The 16,247-nt window shown below is 38.0% G+C and overlaps 5 protein-coding genes across 7 annotated transcripts in view; 2 read left to right on the forward strand and 3 right to left on the reverse strand.

Annotated features, from left to right (window-relative positions):
* Window positions 1-27: 27 nt before the first annotated feature.
* LOC135127556 (intraflagellar transport protein 88 homolog) lies at window positions 28-11,594 on the reverse strand. Of its 2 annotated transcripts, none has more exons than XM_064054023.1 (11): window positions 11,524-11,594; window positions 7,351-7,759; window positions 7,027-7,301; window positions 6,565-6,978; window positions 6,135-6,514; window positions 5,890-6,083; window positions 5,655-5,841; window positions 5,347-5,606; window positions 4,940-5,300; window positions 251-436; window positions 28-202 (listed from the first exon to the last, which is right to left on the reverse strand). In XM_064054023.1, exons 2-11 carry the CDS (start codon window positions 7,504-7,506, stop codon window positions 81-83), a joined length of 2,535 nt encoding a protein of 844 aa, XP_063910093.1. In that variant the 5' UTR covers window positions 7,507-7,759; window positions 11,524-11,594; the 3' UTR covers window positions 28-80. The 2 variants fall into 2 exon arrangements, with proteins under 2 accessions (XP_063910093.1, XP_063910092.1); XM_064054022.1 differs by having other exon boundaries at window positions 251-451.
* Window positions 9,011-9,943, forward strand: LOC135127905 (uncharacterized). Its single transcript, XM_064054587.1, has 3 exons — window positions 9,011-9,220; window positions 9,281-9,461; window positions 9,514-9,943. Exons 1-3 carry the CDS (start codon window positions 9,011-9,013, stop codon window positions 9,885-9,887), a joined length of 765 nt encoding a protein of 254 aa, XP_063910657.1. The 3' UTR covers window positions 9,888-9,943.
* Window positions 9,980-12,008, reverse strand: LOC135127906 (putative nuclease HARBI1). Its single transcript, XM_064054588.1, has 2 exons — window positions 11,918-12,008; window positions 9,980-10,830 (listed from the first exon to the last, which is right to left on the reverse strand). The coding sequence occupies exons 1-2, from the start codon at window positions 12,006-12,008 to the stop codon at window positions 9,980-9,982; spliced, it is 942 nt and encodes a 313-aa protein (XP_063910658.1).
* On the forward strand, window positions 11,837-14,554 carry LOC135127563 (zinc finger protein 260-like). The gene is made up of 6 exons (XM_064054032.1): window positions 11,837-12,212; window positions 12,261-12,842; window positions 12,890-13,607; window positions 13,663-13,881; window positions 13,932-14,077; window positions 14,127-14,554. The coding sequence occupies exons 1-6, from the start codon at window positions 12,066-12,068 to the stop codon at window positions 14,439-14,441; spliced, it is 2,127 nt and encodes a 708-aa protein (XP_063910102.1). The 5' UTR covers window positions 11,837-12,065; the 3' UTR covers window positions 14,442-14,554.
* Window positions 14,555-14,633: 79 nt separating this feature from the next.
* Window positions 14,634-16,247, reverse strand: part of LOC135127564 (sestrin homolog) — a 380,608-nt gene continuing 378,994 nt past the window's right edge. For both annotated transcript variants that reach the window (XM_064054033.1, XM_064054034.1), the window contains exon 10: window positions 14,634-16,247. In XM_064054033.1, the coding sequence (XP_063910103.1) occupies window positions 16,158-16,247 (90 nt within the window). In that variant the 3' untranslated portion in view covers window positions 14,634-16,157.

Genomic DNA, 16,247 nt, shown 5'->3' on the forward strand with positions numbered 1-16,247 from the left:
TCGGGTGATGTCATAAAAATACACAGCTCAATCAGGGTGCTTTATTTTCGTGGACAACAATTAAAAACTACTAACAGTGACTACTCTGGTAATAAATCGTCTCCCAATTCGTCGTTTCCGAAGTCGTCGAAATCCAGAGGTTTCCCTGCTCCAGTACGAGGTCGTATCGGTTGTGGACCTAAAGGATCCGAGTAACTGGCGTCTACAAAAAAACACCGTAACAAGTGTTGGTGAAAATTTACCAAAGTACCGATCGTGGGTTGTCCGAAGCCGGAATCGGTACTACCAGCACTGTTGTGTGCGTTAATCAACCTAGAAGTTCTCAAATTGCGGTTGCTGCCGGAATTTAACGGACTCCTGAGGGGTCCATGTTCGGGAACCGGACTGAACCCAGAACCTGCTCTTGAAGACAAGCCACTATTGCTTCTGCGGGAACCTGCAGGGATCATTACTAAATACGTTTAATAAAAAACATTTAACAAGAATAATGTCACTTGGTACTCTCTCATAATAAAGTTTTTAGACGCAGCTGTAGTCAGGGTTGGCAAAATACACTTTCCACTGTAACTGAAGTACAAAATACAAAATACTTCAATTTAATGTATTTGAAATACAAATTACAAAATACATTTATGTCTTGTAGTTGAAATACAAAATACAAAATAGTATTTCAAATACTTTTAAAAATACAAAATATGTTCAGGACAGTGGCAAAAATAAAATTTTGATAGAAGCTCGTTCCTAAAAATTTTAAAGTTAACTGTCAGAATTCTTTCACTATCTTTATAAGCTGGCCCTGTATGTTATATTCCATGTCCATCTAATGTCGATTTGTCGAAAGCACGGTTGTAGAATAGATAGTAGATAGGTTTGTACACTAATGGTTTGGGATGGCGACGCTTCTTTTCGATCCCTATATCCATGGAAAGGACACATACAGCTAGCGCCTCTACCTTGTCGAGCGGAAATCATTCTAGTTATTTTGGGGATTTTCGTTTACATTGCTTTATGAACAATACAAAATTTGTAAATGACATTTGATCGGAGTCGATAAGTACGATTTCTTTTATTAATTACATCGGTTATAGACCACAGACCATTAAGCAAATAGAAAGACGTTCAAAAACCACTACGATTTAATGTGGCGATTACAGCGCTGCTCGAGCTCCTGCATGAATTAAATCCACTGATTACTAGATTATAATTACTATAGTAGTAATTTTATTTTTAATTACAATTTTAATTCTATAAAAATGAAACTAAATTCAGTAATGAAAAACATATATTTGATAACAATGACAAAATTACAAAACAACTCTCAAAGAAAAACAATTTCATTTCGAAATACCTAAAAAAAATAATTTAATTACAAACTGCTTAAAAAAAACTCTTGAAACTACGGGTAGGTGTTAATTTTAAAACCTATTTGAATTATTAATTCTTCTACGATTATGTACTTCAAATTGTTTTTGCAGATTGGTCAATTTTTTATTTATTATTAGACGCACTGCCAAATTAATAATTTCCGTTCTTAAATCAGCAATATGAATGTCACAGTTAATCCAAGTAAAGTTAATTGTTGCTGTTATATGTTCTTTTAAATTTCTTGCAATATTTGGAACTTCTCCAAAATTATCTAAAAAGAAGACTATGGTATCGTAAATCTCAGCTAAGCATGTTACAAATTCTTTTGTAGCATATTTCAACCTTAATTTTTGATCCTGTTCTTTGTAAATAGTGAAAATATGATGTTCTTCGGTTTTTTGTGCAATTATACAATTTTTACAGTCTTTACATGTGATAGCTTTTAATTTTTTTATTAAAAAGCCACAAACATATGTAATAGCCTGAAGATCATATAAATCTTTAAATGCAGCTCTATTAGTTGAGCTAGAATTTTCTAAATTTACCAACTCATTGATATTTTCTGTAAACTGAAAATTTGTTGGTTTTGATGACGAGGATAAAAATATTCTAAGATTATCGAGAAGTTTTCCTACATCTTCTTCACAATTCTTACCATATGCTTGATATGCTATCAAATTATTCAAAATAGTTGTTTTTAACGCCGATATAAATTGAAAACACGATGGATTACTATTTCCTGAACCGTATTGTCGTATCACTGAAAATAAATTTTCTAGAGGATCCTGATTCAACATTCTTGTTCGCAAAAATTTGAATTCATTTTTTTCACACATCTGCCAAAGAAGTCTAATTCCACGAATGTTATTTAACCAACCTTCTTTAAAGGGCATAGTTGTTTTGAATTGACCACGTACTTCGTCATAAAATTTCCAACTTTCGATTTTTTTTTCCATTTTATTCCAAAAATCAAAATGACCAGATTTCTTTGTTAAAGCACATCTTAACTTTGGATTGCAGTGGTTGTTACGCATATTAATACCAGTGGAGTTGAAACTGTCGAATAAATCATTTGCGTCTTTTACAAAGAAAGCCGTTTCGATTGCTTCTGGAGGAATATTTTCTTTTGAATCTATTAGAGTTTCAAGTGCAGCTGCCATACTGGCACTAAGTGTTTTTGCTGCAATTGACACTTTCATCTTTAATAATCCATATCTGTTCACGTAAAGAAAGGGTTCTCGGATTTTATGCAAAGTTTGAAATCTTCGAGTACTATCAAATTGATAAGCTTGTCTCAAATACATAAATTTAGCTTTCTTGGTTTCATCATAATAAATCGTATATTTAAGGAAAGCATTTCTTAATGATTTCAATAAATGGGGACTATCATATAAACATACAATTTTTTTTGAATTTACCTTAAAGTATGGTTCCTTATACTCTACATTTGATTCTTCTTTTAACAAACGTAGAGCCTTTACATTCGAACTGGCCTGATCACAAACGGTGCATATGACTTTTGCGCCGGCCATATTAAGTTTGCTAATAATTTCTTTAATTATTAGTTTTAATTTTATACTTTTAATAGAGTCCTTAACAAAATAGTACGCTATTGGTTGTTTCCATTCCGAACTAATACCTTGTATCATAAATACTAACGCATGGTTAGCATAATTTTTATTTCGTCCTAAAGATCCCAAATCCTCAAAACCAATAATTTTGTCAGTAGATCTCGAATAGGTTAAATTTGTAGATAAAGACACTTCATCAAACATAAGCTTGCGTAATCGATCTCTTGGTCTCAGTTTCTCAATTCTCATTTTTAACTTATCAAATAGTTCGTCATTCACGCCACATTCAAAAGGTATATTTTTCAAAAATTTGTACAAAGTTGTTTTTGACGGAAGTCTGAAAAAATGTTTTAAAAAGCGATAACATTTTGGACCTCTTTTGTACATAGCCAAGGCAAATATTTTATTTTCAGTTGACCATCTAGGAATTTTTTTTTTTCATGTTATCAAATTGGGATTTTATGAAGCTTGCACTTATAGAATTGCAATTTTCTTGTAAAATGTTAATTAGATGATTTTGGGGAGCACGTTTTAGAAGATCCAAGTTTTTTTTTGATTTACATAATTTTAAATTTAATCTGTTTATTGCCTGTTTCTGGAGTTTTGTTATTCTAAACAAAGTTTGCTCTCTAGGAGTTAAGTCGTCCACTCTTTTGCATCCTACCTTTTTCAAAACACTGGGTGAATATTTTCTTTTTTTAGGAGTATGTGATATTGTCGTGAGAGTATCACAATGGCGTTTGCGTCTTTGTGAATTTACGCTACCATCATACTCAGATTCCGGAATAGTTCCGACTAAAAAAATAAAAATTTTATAATTTTTTTGTTCACTTTTACTGGAATACCCATCACCATTAGTATTAATCACAGCTTGACTACTGTCCTTAAAAATAGTGGGAATTGCGTATTTATGAAGGTTCGTTTGTGCGGTGCTCGTAAAGTAATTTTTACTGAAATGATCTTCACAAATGTAAGCTTTTTTACAATTAACAACAATTTTTTCTGTGCAGGAGGCATTAATGGTATCTATCCACTTTTGTTTTTGAACTGGAGATTTAGGAAAAATAAAAAAATGTTTATTTTTGTTCTTGTTGATTCCTGTTGCGTATACTGACGGACAATTTGGAACTTTGCATCGATATTTATTAATAATTTTCATTTCCGTTGTATCTGAAGCAAGTAAAACTATATTAATATGACTTAAAAATAACAGATATAATAGCCACCAAACTTACTACTGAAAACCTTTTGAAAAAATTATAATTTGGCGTTTGAATTTGAATGACGTTAAAGGAGATATTTGTTGACAGTAAACACGATCTATTACGAAATTTACACGAGTATAAGCGAATGAGTGTTTGCTCCAGCCGCTCGCGCAGCGCTAGTGTCGCTTCCTAGACTATACGATTAAATGGCAATGAACTGTCTTCCTATTTGTTTAATGGTCTGTGTTATAGACAGATGCCTATAGAGTTCTGTGTCCCTAAAACGTCAAAAACCAGGCGACGCGATCGGCAATTGGCGTCGCTGACCAGGGATATGCAAATGTATGCTAGTGTATCAACCTATCTATTCTACAACCGTGGTCGAAAGTAAAACGCGTCGTTAAAAATATTGTGACATTTCTTCTAGTTAATTTTATTCCTAGTTAGAACCAAACACTGCTGCCAACATAAATTGCGAAGTCCTCAACTCTACTGTGCCTCAACCGTCATTTAATTTAAACTATGGCGCTTCTCTATGTTCTCTGTTACAACCATAGAATATCGTGTTACTTCTCGAAGTACACGAACATACACGAATTAACACGATCGCAAAACTGTTGTAATGAGCTGTAGTTTGATAAAATGTATTTGAAAATACAAGTTAAAATGTACTTGAAATACAAAATACATTTGTGTCATGTATTTGAAATACAAATTACAAAATACAATTGTATTTCAAACACTGTATTTCAATTACAAGTAGTTCAAATAGTGCCCAACCCTGGCTGTAGTACTTACTAGGTCTGCTACTGTTCACCCTCTCCCGCACCTCCTTCGCCTTCTCCAACTTCTTCAACTCCAGAATATAATCCTGTGCCTCCCTCATCCCCATGTCGTTACACAACCGAACCAAAAACCTCAAACACTCCACGTTTTCCGGAAATTGCTTGTGTATATCTTGATACAGCGTCAAAGCTCTGTGCATGTTGCCGCTTCTTCGGTGGCACCCAGCGACCATCATGTTCCATTTGGGTTCGTTGGGTTGCATCAAAGCCGCCTTTTCGAAATACACGAGCGCCTTTTCGACGACTTGCATTTCGATGTAGTACGACCCTAACCAGTTGATGACGGAGAGATTGGCAGGGTAGTACCGGAAAGACTGCAAGCCGTTGTTAAAATCGGAGTACGACCCAGACGCCACCTACCTCGATGTGATAGTGATGGGCTTGTTGCTTGTCGCCATCGTGGTCGTACAACTCGCCCATCTTTTGCAAAGCACCGGAGTCGGTGGGCACCAGACCCAGGAGTTGCTGGTACATGTCGGCGGCGGCTTCGCTGTCCCCTTTGAGTTCGAGGAGGTTGGATACTTGGTAGACGACGGTCGGGAGAAGGGCTAAAGACCCGGAGAAGCGCTGGAAACACTGGAGGGCTTCAATATAGTGGCATTGACGCTTGAGTACCAACCCTAAATCGTACTTTTAGCGGAATATATTGGACTGCATTCCATGTTTACCAAGATCGTAAATAGCTTCAAAGTGTGTTGGGTCCAACTCTAAGGCATTTTTGAAGCAGCTTATGGCTTCTTCTGGTTGAGCTTTGGCCATCAAGCAAGCTCCTAAATTTACGTAGCCGTCTGCGCTTTTAGTGGCGCTGGTTTCTACAACTTGAGCATACTTAATCGCGTTGTCAATGTCTCCTTGCTTAAAAAAAAACGATTAGAAGGAATCCAATACATGAAACTAGCCCACCAAGTAGTAAATGAAGCTCAAATTCACAGCTGCGTTGATGGCAATCACTGAATCCTTCTCGAAAGCTTTCAAAGTATCAATGGCTTCACTAAGCTGATTTTGCTTCAAGAACATAACAGCTTTATTAATCTCCAAATCGGACGCAAGTCGTGCATATTCCGAATTTTTAATCGAAGCCACGCACCAGTCATAACCTACGAAAAAAATAAAAAACACTTGAAATAGAGTGGTACTTTCGACCTCACCCATACTAAAGCTGTTTTCAATCAAAGGAGCAATTAATTTCGCCGCCGTCAAAATACAGTACTCGGCATCTTTGCATAATTTCGTTTCGTATTTGTGTAAGTCGTCGTTTTGGATTGCCATCGCGATCAGAATATCCTCTGGATTATCCTGCTCGAGGTTGTACTTTTCTTCGTCTTCTACGTCTAGCGGAACGTTCAACAACATAGAGAACGCCGTTTTCATTCTATCTCTATCTTCTAGCGCCCGACAACAGATGATCAAGTGCAAGCCGGCTCTGTGACAAGCCTGCTCGCTCATGATGTACTCCAAACTCGAAATAGCCTCCTCCCATTGACCCATTTTGATGAAAACCATCGCGATATTGTGCATGATTTTGATCCTATAATCGAAACTGTAATTTTTGGTAGTGCGTTCTCAAGTCGTACCTACCGTAAATTTTTTTGGCTTGAAGAAACTTGATCCAAAGCCATTCGGTACATCTTGACCGCCATTTGGTACTGGCCTTGCTTAAAATAAATGTTGCCCATGTTGATTTTCAGGCGATGGGCGTTCGAAAACATGCGGTTTTTGATGATCATTTGGTAGGTACTGAGGGCTTCTGTGTAGAGTTCATTTGCGGCGTATTGGTTACCGAGGGTGAATAAAACCACAAAAGTTAAATCTATGTCGTGAAGGTCCCCCAAGTCGCTCTGTTCTTGCATTTTTATTAAAATTCTCTCTTTGTTGGAGCCCTCTTTAGCTTTAGCTAGAGCTTTTCTAAAGTCGCCTTCACACTCAGCAATGCATGCTTCTTCCACCAGTTGCATGATTTTTGCCTTCTGCTGACGTATTTTCTGCTCAGGTCTAAAAATCACACTTTAGTTTTTAATTAATTACACGTAAAAAAAATACGAGTCATCCTTTTGTAACTCCAGTGGGGGTGTGGGGGCTGAAGCCGCTTGGTTCAAAGGATCAAAGGGTTTCCCGTGAGACGTATATCCAGCCCCCCGTACTGCCGTCATGGGTCTGTTAACCACATCAGTCGCAGTTCCTGGTCTAAACCCCGTCCCGGGTTTGTAGCTCGTTCCTGGTTTGAAATTCGTCGTGGGTTTGAAGCCCGTTCCCGACCTGTACCCAGTTCCAGGTTTGAAGGGGGTCTTAGGGACCGCGCTTCCCTGTCTTTGGAACTACGACTTTTTCTGTCAAAATTTTGTAATTTTCAAAAAATCTACATACCTCTGTTGTCGATCCCAAGTACATTACAGGTTTAGGTGTTGATAATCTGGCCATGTCTGCTATTCTAACACTCTTGCTTATTAGAAGATCTTCAGTGAGAGAAGACGCTGACGTGTTGTCTATGTTGATGAAATCGGGCGACTCTACCGCTGTCATTTTTTTGCTGTGTCGTTATTTATTCTTCGGGACTAAGTGTAATTGGGGGTTTCAGGACTGCCTTGTTTTAGTTATTGATTGGATTATTAGTTTAAGTTAAAAAGAGTGGAATACGTCGATAAATGAAGGTGAAGGTAAATGTTTGTTGTGATTGTTGATTGTTGGGGTTGCCTAGCAACCGCCGTTTGAAATGTGCGTATTCTTGTAAATGCATGAATAAATGTTCTCCAACGTTGTGTTGTGTTTTATTTGACTGGAAAAAATGTTTCTAAATAGATAAGAAAATATTGAAGAGATTTTAATTTTTATCCTGGCGCCTCCACCATTTTACACAAAATTTTGAGGTTATGTTAGTACATATAAATATTTGCGAGATTTTCTAGACAGAGGTAGGCCATGTAAATCTAGTAATTTAGTTGGCAACCAGTTTCGTATATGCAAAGGTCCCTAATGAAAAAGTACATTTATCATATTAAGGGCCGAATTCTGTATCTTAACCTTTTAATAAAGGATCCGTTCGTTAAAGGCTTTTCCGTAACCGTAAAGGAAATGTGAAAGTGAATCCTTTAATATCTCATTCTCTATTGCATCCCTTAAGGAGAAACTTTATGTAAAGGACGAACTGATGTTTTACGATAGTATATGCTTTGAAAAACGAACGCTTGCGATTTATCATCAAAATTAAACTGAACTTTAAAAATATTACCAAAAATTAAAAAAAATAAACCCTTTGTAAAATCATACACATTTTTGGAGGTACCAACACTTACCTCTTGTGTAACAACAAAAACACACACTGACCTGGCAACTGGTTATGGGGACCCTCGCCTTTAATGGATCTTTTGGTCGTTTATAAGTGAATACCCCTCCAAAGGAGTTGTTTTTGCATAGTTATTTATTACTTACTACTATTTGGGATGTCCTACAAGTATTTGTGTTTCCATCAAATTAGGCTTAATTAACTTTTATATGAAGATTTCGGATAATACCAAATTAATAATACTTATTAGTGGGCGAAATCAATCTTATCTTACAATACCCATTCGCCTCTTATTTTATTAGAGAGTACGTGCTAGTACGTGCCAAGATAACAATGATTTTGGCAAATTACCTACTTTCTAAGAAAAGAGAGGGTGGGTGGGCGGGGTTAGTACCTGCTAGGATAAGACTGATTTAGCAAATGACGTATCCCATAATAAATTTAATTAGATTATTATAAGAAAAGACACTAGAGGCTATTTCAAATTAATTCCAAACGGGAATACCTAGAACCTCAAAATTGTTTTAAAATCCAAGATTCACATGACGATTGTTCTGACTGATATTGGCATCTCCAAAAATAAGTAATTTATCGCCCGTCACATTGGTTTTGTACACGTCTTGTTGTAATTAAAAATTGAAATTGTAATCGTGTTGTGGAGTTTGGAGGTACGTATAAGAACTGTTTATATCAGCATAATAAGTTCCCAACCAATCACTATGTTGTAATTGCATAAAACAAGGCATGGAAAATAAAAAACGAAAAAGATCTCCAAAAACCACAGCTGAACAGTTTTCACTCTATATTGAAAAACTTGAAAATAACATTAACTTCCGGGAAAATGCCTTCCACCCAGGGGAAGACACTGACTATATTAAAAGTGTATGGCAAAATTTAACAGAACTGTTAAACAGCAGTGGGGGGCCTAAAAAAAATTACAAAGAGTGGAAAAAGGCAAGTTGATTATTTGTAATGCAATATAAAAGTAATAAGTGAAAACGTAATATATTGCAGACTTTTAGCAACTGGAAAACCAGTGTCAGAGCAAAAGCTCGAGCAATCAAAGCTAGCCAAAAAGAAACTGGTAACGACGGTGAACCTGAAGCTCCACTTACAAAATTGGAAATACGATTATTAAATGCAACTGGGAATATTGTGGTGAATGGCCTGGATATTCCTGAATTGGGGTTGGAAGGTAATCTGTCAGTCTATCTATATTTTTTAAATTATTTATAAAAATATTGCAGAGGAACCTGTGATTTCAAAAGCAACAAACACAGCATCATGTAGTTCAACCGCAATTTCTGTGATTTCAAAGCCAGCAGGCAGTGGACCACGCAGTTCAAACGCAATTCCTGTGATTTCAGAGGCAATAGAGGCTCCGTCCAATAGTTCAGATGCAATCCAAAATATACGAAAGAAAAAATGTTATAATACATTCAACAGTGCTCTTAAAAACCTTACAATGAACACGTCTCAAAATGAAGTCGAAAAAGAAAAATTGGTGGTTTTGAGACAAATAAATACGAATTTAAGTAAATTAGTCGAATTAGAAACTTTTAAGTTGAAATTAAAATATCCACAAATTAATATTGAGGAGACTGAGGATAATGTGCAATAAGGACCAAGATATATCTAGGTTTTGTTACAGTTTATTTTGTAATTCTTGTTAATAAGTTGAGAGTTAATTTTGTGTTAAATTAAAAATTGTTATTACAAAAAATTATTTTGAATAACATTGTTTCTTCTTTGTCGTCCTAGGTGCAATAATTGAACATTGAAATCAGCGTCATTAAAATCTTCTACTTCAAGTTCGTTGTGCATATCATAATCGATTTCTATTTCAATATTTCTCATTCTCATGATATTATGGAGTATACCACACGTGTAAAAAATTTTTGCTACAAATAGTGGATGGTATTTTAAAACTCTGTCCTTATGTAAACATCTCCATGCCGTTTTAAGAACTCCAATGCATCGTTCTATGCTATTTCTAGCTAAACGATGAGCATAAGTATATCGTCCTTCTGGAGTATTTGGATCTGCCCCATTAATTGGTGTCAGTAGATAAGGTGTTAACGGATATGCAGAATCCCCCAATAGCCAGGTTGTCTCATCATTGTTATTAAAGAAACGTCTTCTCAAATAAACCTGAATATCACTCAGCTGCCAAATAGCTGCATCATGCACACTTCCGGGAAAACGAGCACCCATATGCAGAATCCTTAAATTTGAATCGCATATTATCTGGCAGTTCAAACTAAAATAGCCTTTTCTGTTCATAAACACTAATCTTGGCACATCAATGTTCCCTAAAACCAAAGCTTCTCCACTAATTGGCACGTGAGTGCAGTCAATGCAGCCCACAACTCCTGGAAGTTGAAAACGTTGGAAGAATCTATTTTTTGTCACTGTGATTTCTTCCACTGTGCGTGGAAATTTGATTATGTGATGAAATTGATCTATGATTATATCAATGACTACATGGATGCTTCTGCTAACAGATGACTGAGACATTGGGCTGCGATAGTCTTGCCCAATAGAGTTTTGGTAACTACCTTGTGCTAGAAAATGTAAAGTAACGATAAATTTTATGACACTGGGTATTCTCGTCGCTCTTCCTCTGTTTATTTCTAACCGTGGTTGTAATTGTGTAAATATTTCAAAAGCAGATTCATTGGTAAGTCGGAACATTTTCTTAAAACTGTTTTCCGGAAGTTCAAATGGATTACTTGTATCTCTCAAATTTCTTCTTAATACACGAAACCGTCTTCTGAAACAATATATATACATATATATGTATATAATTTGAATCTTGTAAACAATGGAATGCATTCCAGAAGTGGTACTAACGCATATTTATATTGTAAGTAGTGTAACTTACCTTCTTCGTAATTCCTCTGCGATAAATAATCTCAAATTCTCCATTTTTTCTCTTTTATTTATTAGAAATCGTCACCATTAACTAATGACACTGACAAATAATTTGTATAAAGTGAAACTTAGGACCATCCGTTGCACAAAGGAAACGATAAAGGACTTCACCTTTATGCAACGGATCTAGAAGGCTCCTTTACGTTTTAGAGAATAGGAATATCTTTATGTAAAGGACAATCCTTTTACTAAAGTGCCTTTATACTTTACAGAATTCGGCCCTTAATAACCGTGTTGCAAGTTGCAAGTAATTTCACATTAACAGTAAAATATTTCGACTACTTATTCATGTCAACTAGAAACTAACAACAATGAATACTCACATCGAAGCTTAAATTGGCTAAAATTTAACTCCAAAGTGCTTTAGATAACCATTTCGAACACATTCGACTATTTTGACTTTAGATTTTAACAAGAACAAATTGACATAAAAATCACTAAGAATTGGCTTTGAAACACTGTCCCCAACCTCATAGTTAAAAAAATCCACCATTTTTTTGTAACTGTGTCACTTTTTGTAAAAAGTTAACACAACACAATTCCGAGATTTCTTATTTTAATCCTTCCCTGTCTAAGAAAACCAAAATTAAACTAAACATTTTGCCGCTCTTGCTGCACCCATGCGCACCATGACTGTACCCACAATCCCCCACGTTTTGACAGTTCTCCATGGTAAAGACTTTTCAGCAAATGTTGTTTTCCGATTTTAATTCTTACGCGTCGCTTTGAGCCCCTTTTCGCCCTCACCGTCATCAGCGCCCCCCGCAAAGCCCCCTTCTTCGCTCCCGGCCGCCGCCGTCCCCGTCATGTAGCCCCCGCCCCCAAAACACCTCTTCTAATTTCTCTAGATCGCTAATACACAAAAATGGCCGCAATCGACCCTTCCCGATACAGCGACTTGTGCAGACTGTGCGCCGCCACCACCACCATGATCCTCGCCGTCCACATCTTCCAGAACGACGGCATCATCGGCCAGCTGCGCAAAAAAATCGAGTCCTGCCTCTCCATCCAGGTAACCGAAAGTGAGGTTATGACGCTCTCACCACCTCTTCACCCTTAGGTGCACGAAAGCGACGACCTCCCGAAGATGGTCTGCGAGAGCTGCCTCTACAAGCTCAACCTGCTGTCGGAGTTCCGCGAGAAGAGCATCCTCACGGAGAAGATCCTGCTCGACTTGCTCAAGGACATGAACACAGGAAAGCAACAAATGGACGTGGTGGCGATGGACCACGACCTCATGATGGCGCAGAACCAGCAGCTGCTGGTCAATCACGGCATGGGCGTGGACGAGATCGACCTGGGGCAGCTGGGGCCGCGCGAGCAGCTCATCGTCGGGCACGAAATCATCTTAACGCACCAGAGCGTGGACATGAACGGGCACGCGCTGGACAACATCGATCTGAACCACCACGAGTTGAACCAGGAGATCTCGAATCACAGCCTGCCAGCGCAGGACGCCATCCTGGTGGAGAGTGAGAGCGCGAGGTTTGGCAGCGATAATTTGGATTTAATTCCGCACCAGCAGCTGCTGAGCGAGCAGTTCCGGCTGCAGCACGAGCTGCACGTGAACATGGGGGACGAGAACGCGGTGGACGAGATCGCGATGGCGGGGGGGTTGGACGGATCTGTGGTGCACTCAAAGGTAAAGAAATTTCGTGTATATTTGGTTGCATATCTATTTTATTTTAGATGGATGAAAGTATTCAGCACAACAACAGCTACCACCTTCACGACGAGAAAGAGTACCACCACAGATCCACCCGCATCGTCAACGGTCACATCAGCGACATGATTAAACTCGAATCTCCGAAGCTCGAAGACAGCAATAGCAACAATTCGCTTTTAATTGATGAGCAGCTGAGTCGCGTCGACTCCAACACGCACACTTACGTCACGGAGAACAACGTGTGCGGTGACCTCTACAAAGAAGAGGGGAACTTTGAGGTGCGCTACGAACCGAGATTCCACAAATGCGAGGTTTGTTTTGCCGTGTTTCCGAACGACGAGGTGTTGAACGTCCATAGGAAGGAGGCTCACGGGAGTACAGAGGAAGTGAAGCCGATTAAGACGAGACTGAAGCGGGCTACGTTGCCCATAAAGAGTAAAAACGAGAACGGGGAGAGCAACAGCGACGATAGCGGCGGGGATTTCGCGGAAGAGCACGAACAGACTGAAGAGGAGGAAAACGAAGAGAGTGTGGCGCCGGCGGAGACCGAGAAAAGCACGAGTAAGAAGAAAATCTGGTCGCCGAAAGTGTGCAAGGAGTGCGGGAAAGTGTACAAAACGAATTATAAGTTGAATGAACACATGAGGAAGCACACTGGGGAGAAGCCGTACAAGTGTAATAATTGCGAGAAGGAGTTTCGGTCGAAGATCGGGTTGGCGCAGCATGCGGCGAAACACACTGGTAGATTATGTCAAGTTTATCAGCCTGACCGCTCTATAATTATATTTTTTTGTAGGTAAATACGACTACGCGTGTCCCATTTGTGGGAAAGGTTTTCAATGTAAGAGCTACTTGATGGTGCACCAGAGGGTCCACTCGGACGAAAAACCGTACCCGTGTTTGACGTGCGGGCGTAATTTTAAAACAAAGCAGTCGCTTCTAGACCACACTAATAGACACTTAGGGGTAAAACCGTACACTTGCGAGATTTGCGGACGCGGCTTCATCACTAAAGGTAACCTTAACGTTATCAACACGCTCATTTCACCTCACGTTCAATTTCAGGCTTATGCAAAGCACATCAGAAAGTCCACACGGGTCTCGACAACCGGAAGTATTCTTGTAAAGTTTGCAACAAAATGTTCGTCTCTAAAAGCTACCTTCAAACCCACTTGCGAATCCACACCGGCGAAAAACCCTTCATTTGTGAGGTAAGCGATGTTTTTCGCATAGATTGTGCCTCATTTTGATCGTGTACAGGTGTGCGGGAAAGGCTTCCTCACCAAAGTAGATTTAAGAATCCACACCACGATGCACACGGGTGAAAAATCGTACGTTTGCGAGATGTGCGGCAAAGCTTTCGCTAGAAGAGACGCCTTGCGGTGTCACAGGAGGTCGCACACTGGAGAAAGACCCTACAGCTGCGACCTCTGCGGGCAAACGTTCACCCAATTCACGCCCATGGCAATACACAAACGTCTCCACACCGGCGAACGGCCATACGCTTGCGAGAGTTGCGGAAAAACTTTTGTATCCAGATCCACGATGATGTCTCACGCCAAAAAACATAGGTAGAAGCATCAATCTCAACCGTAAAAAAGACTGTCGATATTTATTATGTTGCTGTATTTTCATTTACAATTTTATATACTTTTTCTTTTATTCCGAAAATACATTTGCATTTTATTTGTGGGTGTTTGGATTCGAGCCCCCGTACGTGAAGAAAGAGTGGGATGGAGGGGGGGGGGGATAAGCAAGTGCCGCCTGTAGCATGAAACTACTTTATTTGAAAGTGGATTAATTAAATTAAAACATCTCACTAAAGGTCTATGGTTAAACATCAACAAAACTTATCGAAGGTATTCAATTGAAACAATCTAAAATCTATTACACAGTAATCACATTAAGATAAATATCACAAATTGGAGAATACCCCACAACAACGTAACTGTGACATAACGAGGATTTCATAACAGGCATTTAGGGTTGTTTCGACTGAATTTTGTGTTTCCCCGCCTAGACGAGTCCAAGTGCAAAAATATTTCTCACTGTATGTAATGACGTTATGAAATCCATATTTTACACTCTTCCAATCATAATATATTTGTACTTCTGCGTCAATTCACCTTTTTCGTAGGTATATAATAATATAATTTGAAACTTAATTTGTATAAAAACTGCAGAAGTTTGCAAGCGTTGAGGTAGGTGCGCAAGCGCGTTGCGCATCTACCGAACAATTCGTACAAACAAAGTAGGCCAATTCGCAAAGCGACGAAATCAAACGCGATATTGTTTCAAATAAATACAGAAATTGTAACATCACAGCATCGTATTATTTCTAAATATACTAATTTATGAATTTGTTCAAGTCCTAGAAACGAAACGAAACGAAAAATTAAAACACAAGTCGGATTGAAAATTTTTTCGGTTCGAAAGCAGCTAACAAACAGAAATTGATTTCAGTGAAGAAATCGACGACGGTTGGCGAAATTTGTTTGTTACCGTTACAACAACTATCGTATGGCAGTGAAAATATACTAAAATATGAATTCAATTCAAAATTATAAATTAATACTGAGATCAAGACGCGAAATTTGGGATACAAACAAGTAAAGAAAAGTGGTTTCCCCATCATTGTCGGAACGAATTACGTCATAGTGCCTACGTTACTCAAATACTAAAGCGAAAACGGAAAACCTCAGTTCAAAATAATCCAGTCAGTCGTTATAAAAATTTGAGAATATTAAAAGCCTCCTTATAGTACCGCAACGTAAAAAATTGACCAGATCCATACTTACGTTATAAAATATTGGACAATGAAAACAATATATATATATACACTGGTCGGAAGCCACGATGTTAAAAACGCATTAGAAAATTAAGAGAGCAGTGATGTATAACTTCCATAACTCAGAATTTATATTTACACAATATAAATGTTATCATATAGTATTCAAATTATTTACAAAGGTGGTCACATATTTAATATGTATGGTGCGCGACACTTTTTTCTACTCCGGATCGACGCAAATCAGTAGAAAAAAGTCAATACAAAAATATCAACACATATTATCGAGTTGAATCATTGTTCGATTGATAATATACCTACCACATTAAATATATTCAAATGATGATAAATACAGTACCACATGAAATCAATTTCTTAATATTACATAAATAACACATTTGAATCTTCAATAAAACAGACAACAATAAAACTATACTTAAAACCACAGTTTCCGTCATCTCTGCGTCGGTGCAAAACGTACAAATCCAACCAACCCACTTCGCCTAATTTGTCATGTAGCGATTCACAGTCCTCAGGGCGTAGAGCAGTTCCGCCTGCATCCTCGCCTCCAGCACCATCAGATTCACGTGGAC

Source organism: Zophobas morio, unplaced genomic scaffold (genome assembly GCF_036711695.1).
Source record: "Zophobas morio isolate AGI-343-1 ecotype UQ-CSIRO unplaced genomic scaffold, CSIRO_AGI_Zmor_V1 ptg000012l, whole genome shotgun sequence".
Classification (NCBI taxonomy): domain Eukaryota; kingdom Metazoa; phylum Arthropoda; class Insecta; order Coleoptera; family Tenebrionidae; genus Zophobas; species Zophobas morio.

What these genes read in the sequence shown, in the direction of transcription:
- LOC135127556 (XM_064054022.1), bottom strand. Translation starts at nt 7,506, where the DNA reads ATGACAGCGGTAGAGTCGCCCGATTTCATCAACATAGACAACACGTCA. An exon ending in TCAAGCCAAAAAAATTTACG is followed by an intron (nt 6,515 to 6,564) that starts GTAGGTACGACT and finishes TTTCGATTATAG; the next exon opens with GATCAAAATCATGCACAATA. An exon ending in TGAAGCTATTTACGATCTTG is followed by an intron (nt 5,607 to 5,654) that starts GTAAACATGGAA and finishes AGTACGATTTAG; the next exon opens with GGTTGGTACTCAAGCGTCAA.
- LOC135127905 (XM_064054587.1), top strand. Translation starts at nt 9,011, where the DNA reads ATGGAAAATAAAAAACGAAAAAGATCTCCAAAAACCACAGCTGAACAG. An exon ending in ATTACAAAGAGTGGAAAAAG is followed by an intron (nt 9,221 to 9,280) that starts GCAAGTTGATTA and finishes AATATATTGCAG; the next exon opens with ACTTTTAGCAACTGGAAAAC. An exon ending in TCCTGAATTGGGGTTGGAAG is followed by an intron (nt 9,462 to 9,513) that starts GTAATCTGTCAG and finishes AAAATATTGCAG; the next exon opens with AGGAACCTGTGATTTCAAAA.
- LOC135127906 (XM_064054588.1), bottom strand. Translation starts at nt 12,008, where the DNA reads ATGACGGGGACGGCGGCGGCCGGGAGCGAAGAAGGGGGCTTTGCGGGG. An exon ending in AAAGGGGCTCAAAGCGACGC is followed by an intron (nt 10,831 to 11,917) that starts GTAAGAATTAAA and finishes TACATTTTCTAG; the next exon opens with CACAAGGTAGTTACCAAAAC.
- LOC135127563 (XM_064054032.1), top strand. Translation starts at nt 12,066, where the DNA reads ATGGCCGCAATCGACCCTTCCCGATACAGCGACTTGTGCAGACTGTGC. An exon ending in GATCTGTGGTGCACTCAAAG is followed by an intron (nt 12,843 to 12,889) that starts GTAAAGAAATTT and finishes ATTTTATTTTAG; the next exon opens with ATGGATGAAAGTATTCAGCA. An exon ending in GCATGCGGCGAAACACACTG is followed by an intron (nt 13,608 to 13,662) that starts GTAGATTATGTC and finishes ATTTTTTTGTAG; the next exon opens with GTAAATACGACTACGCGTGT.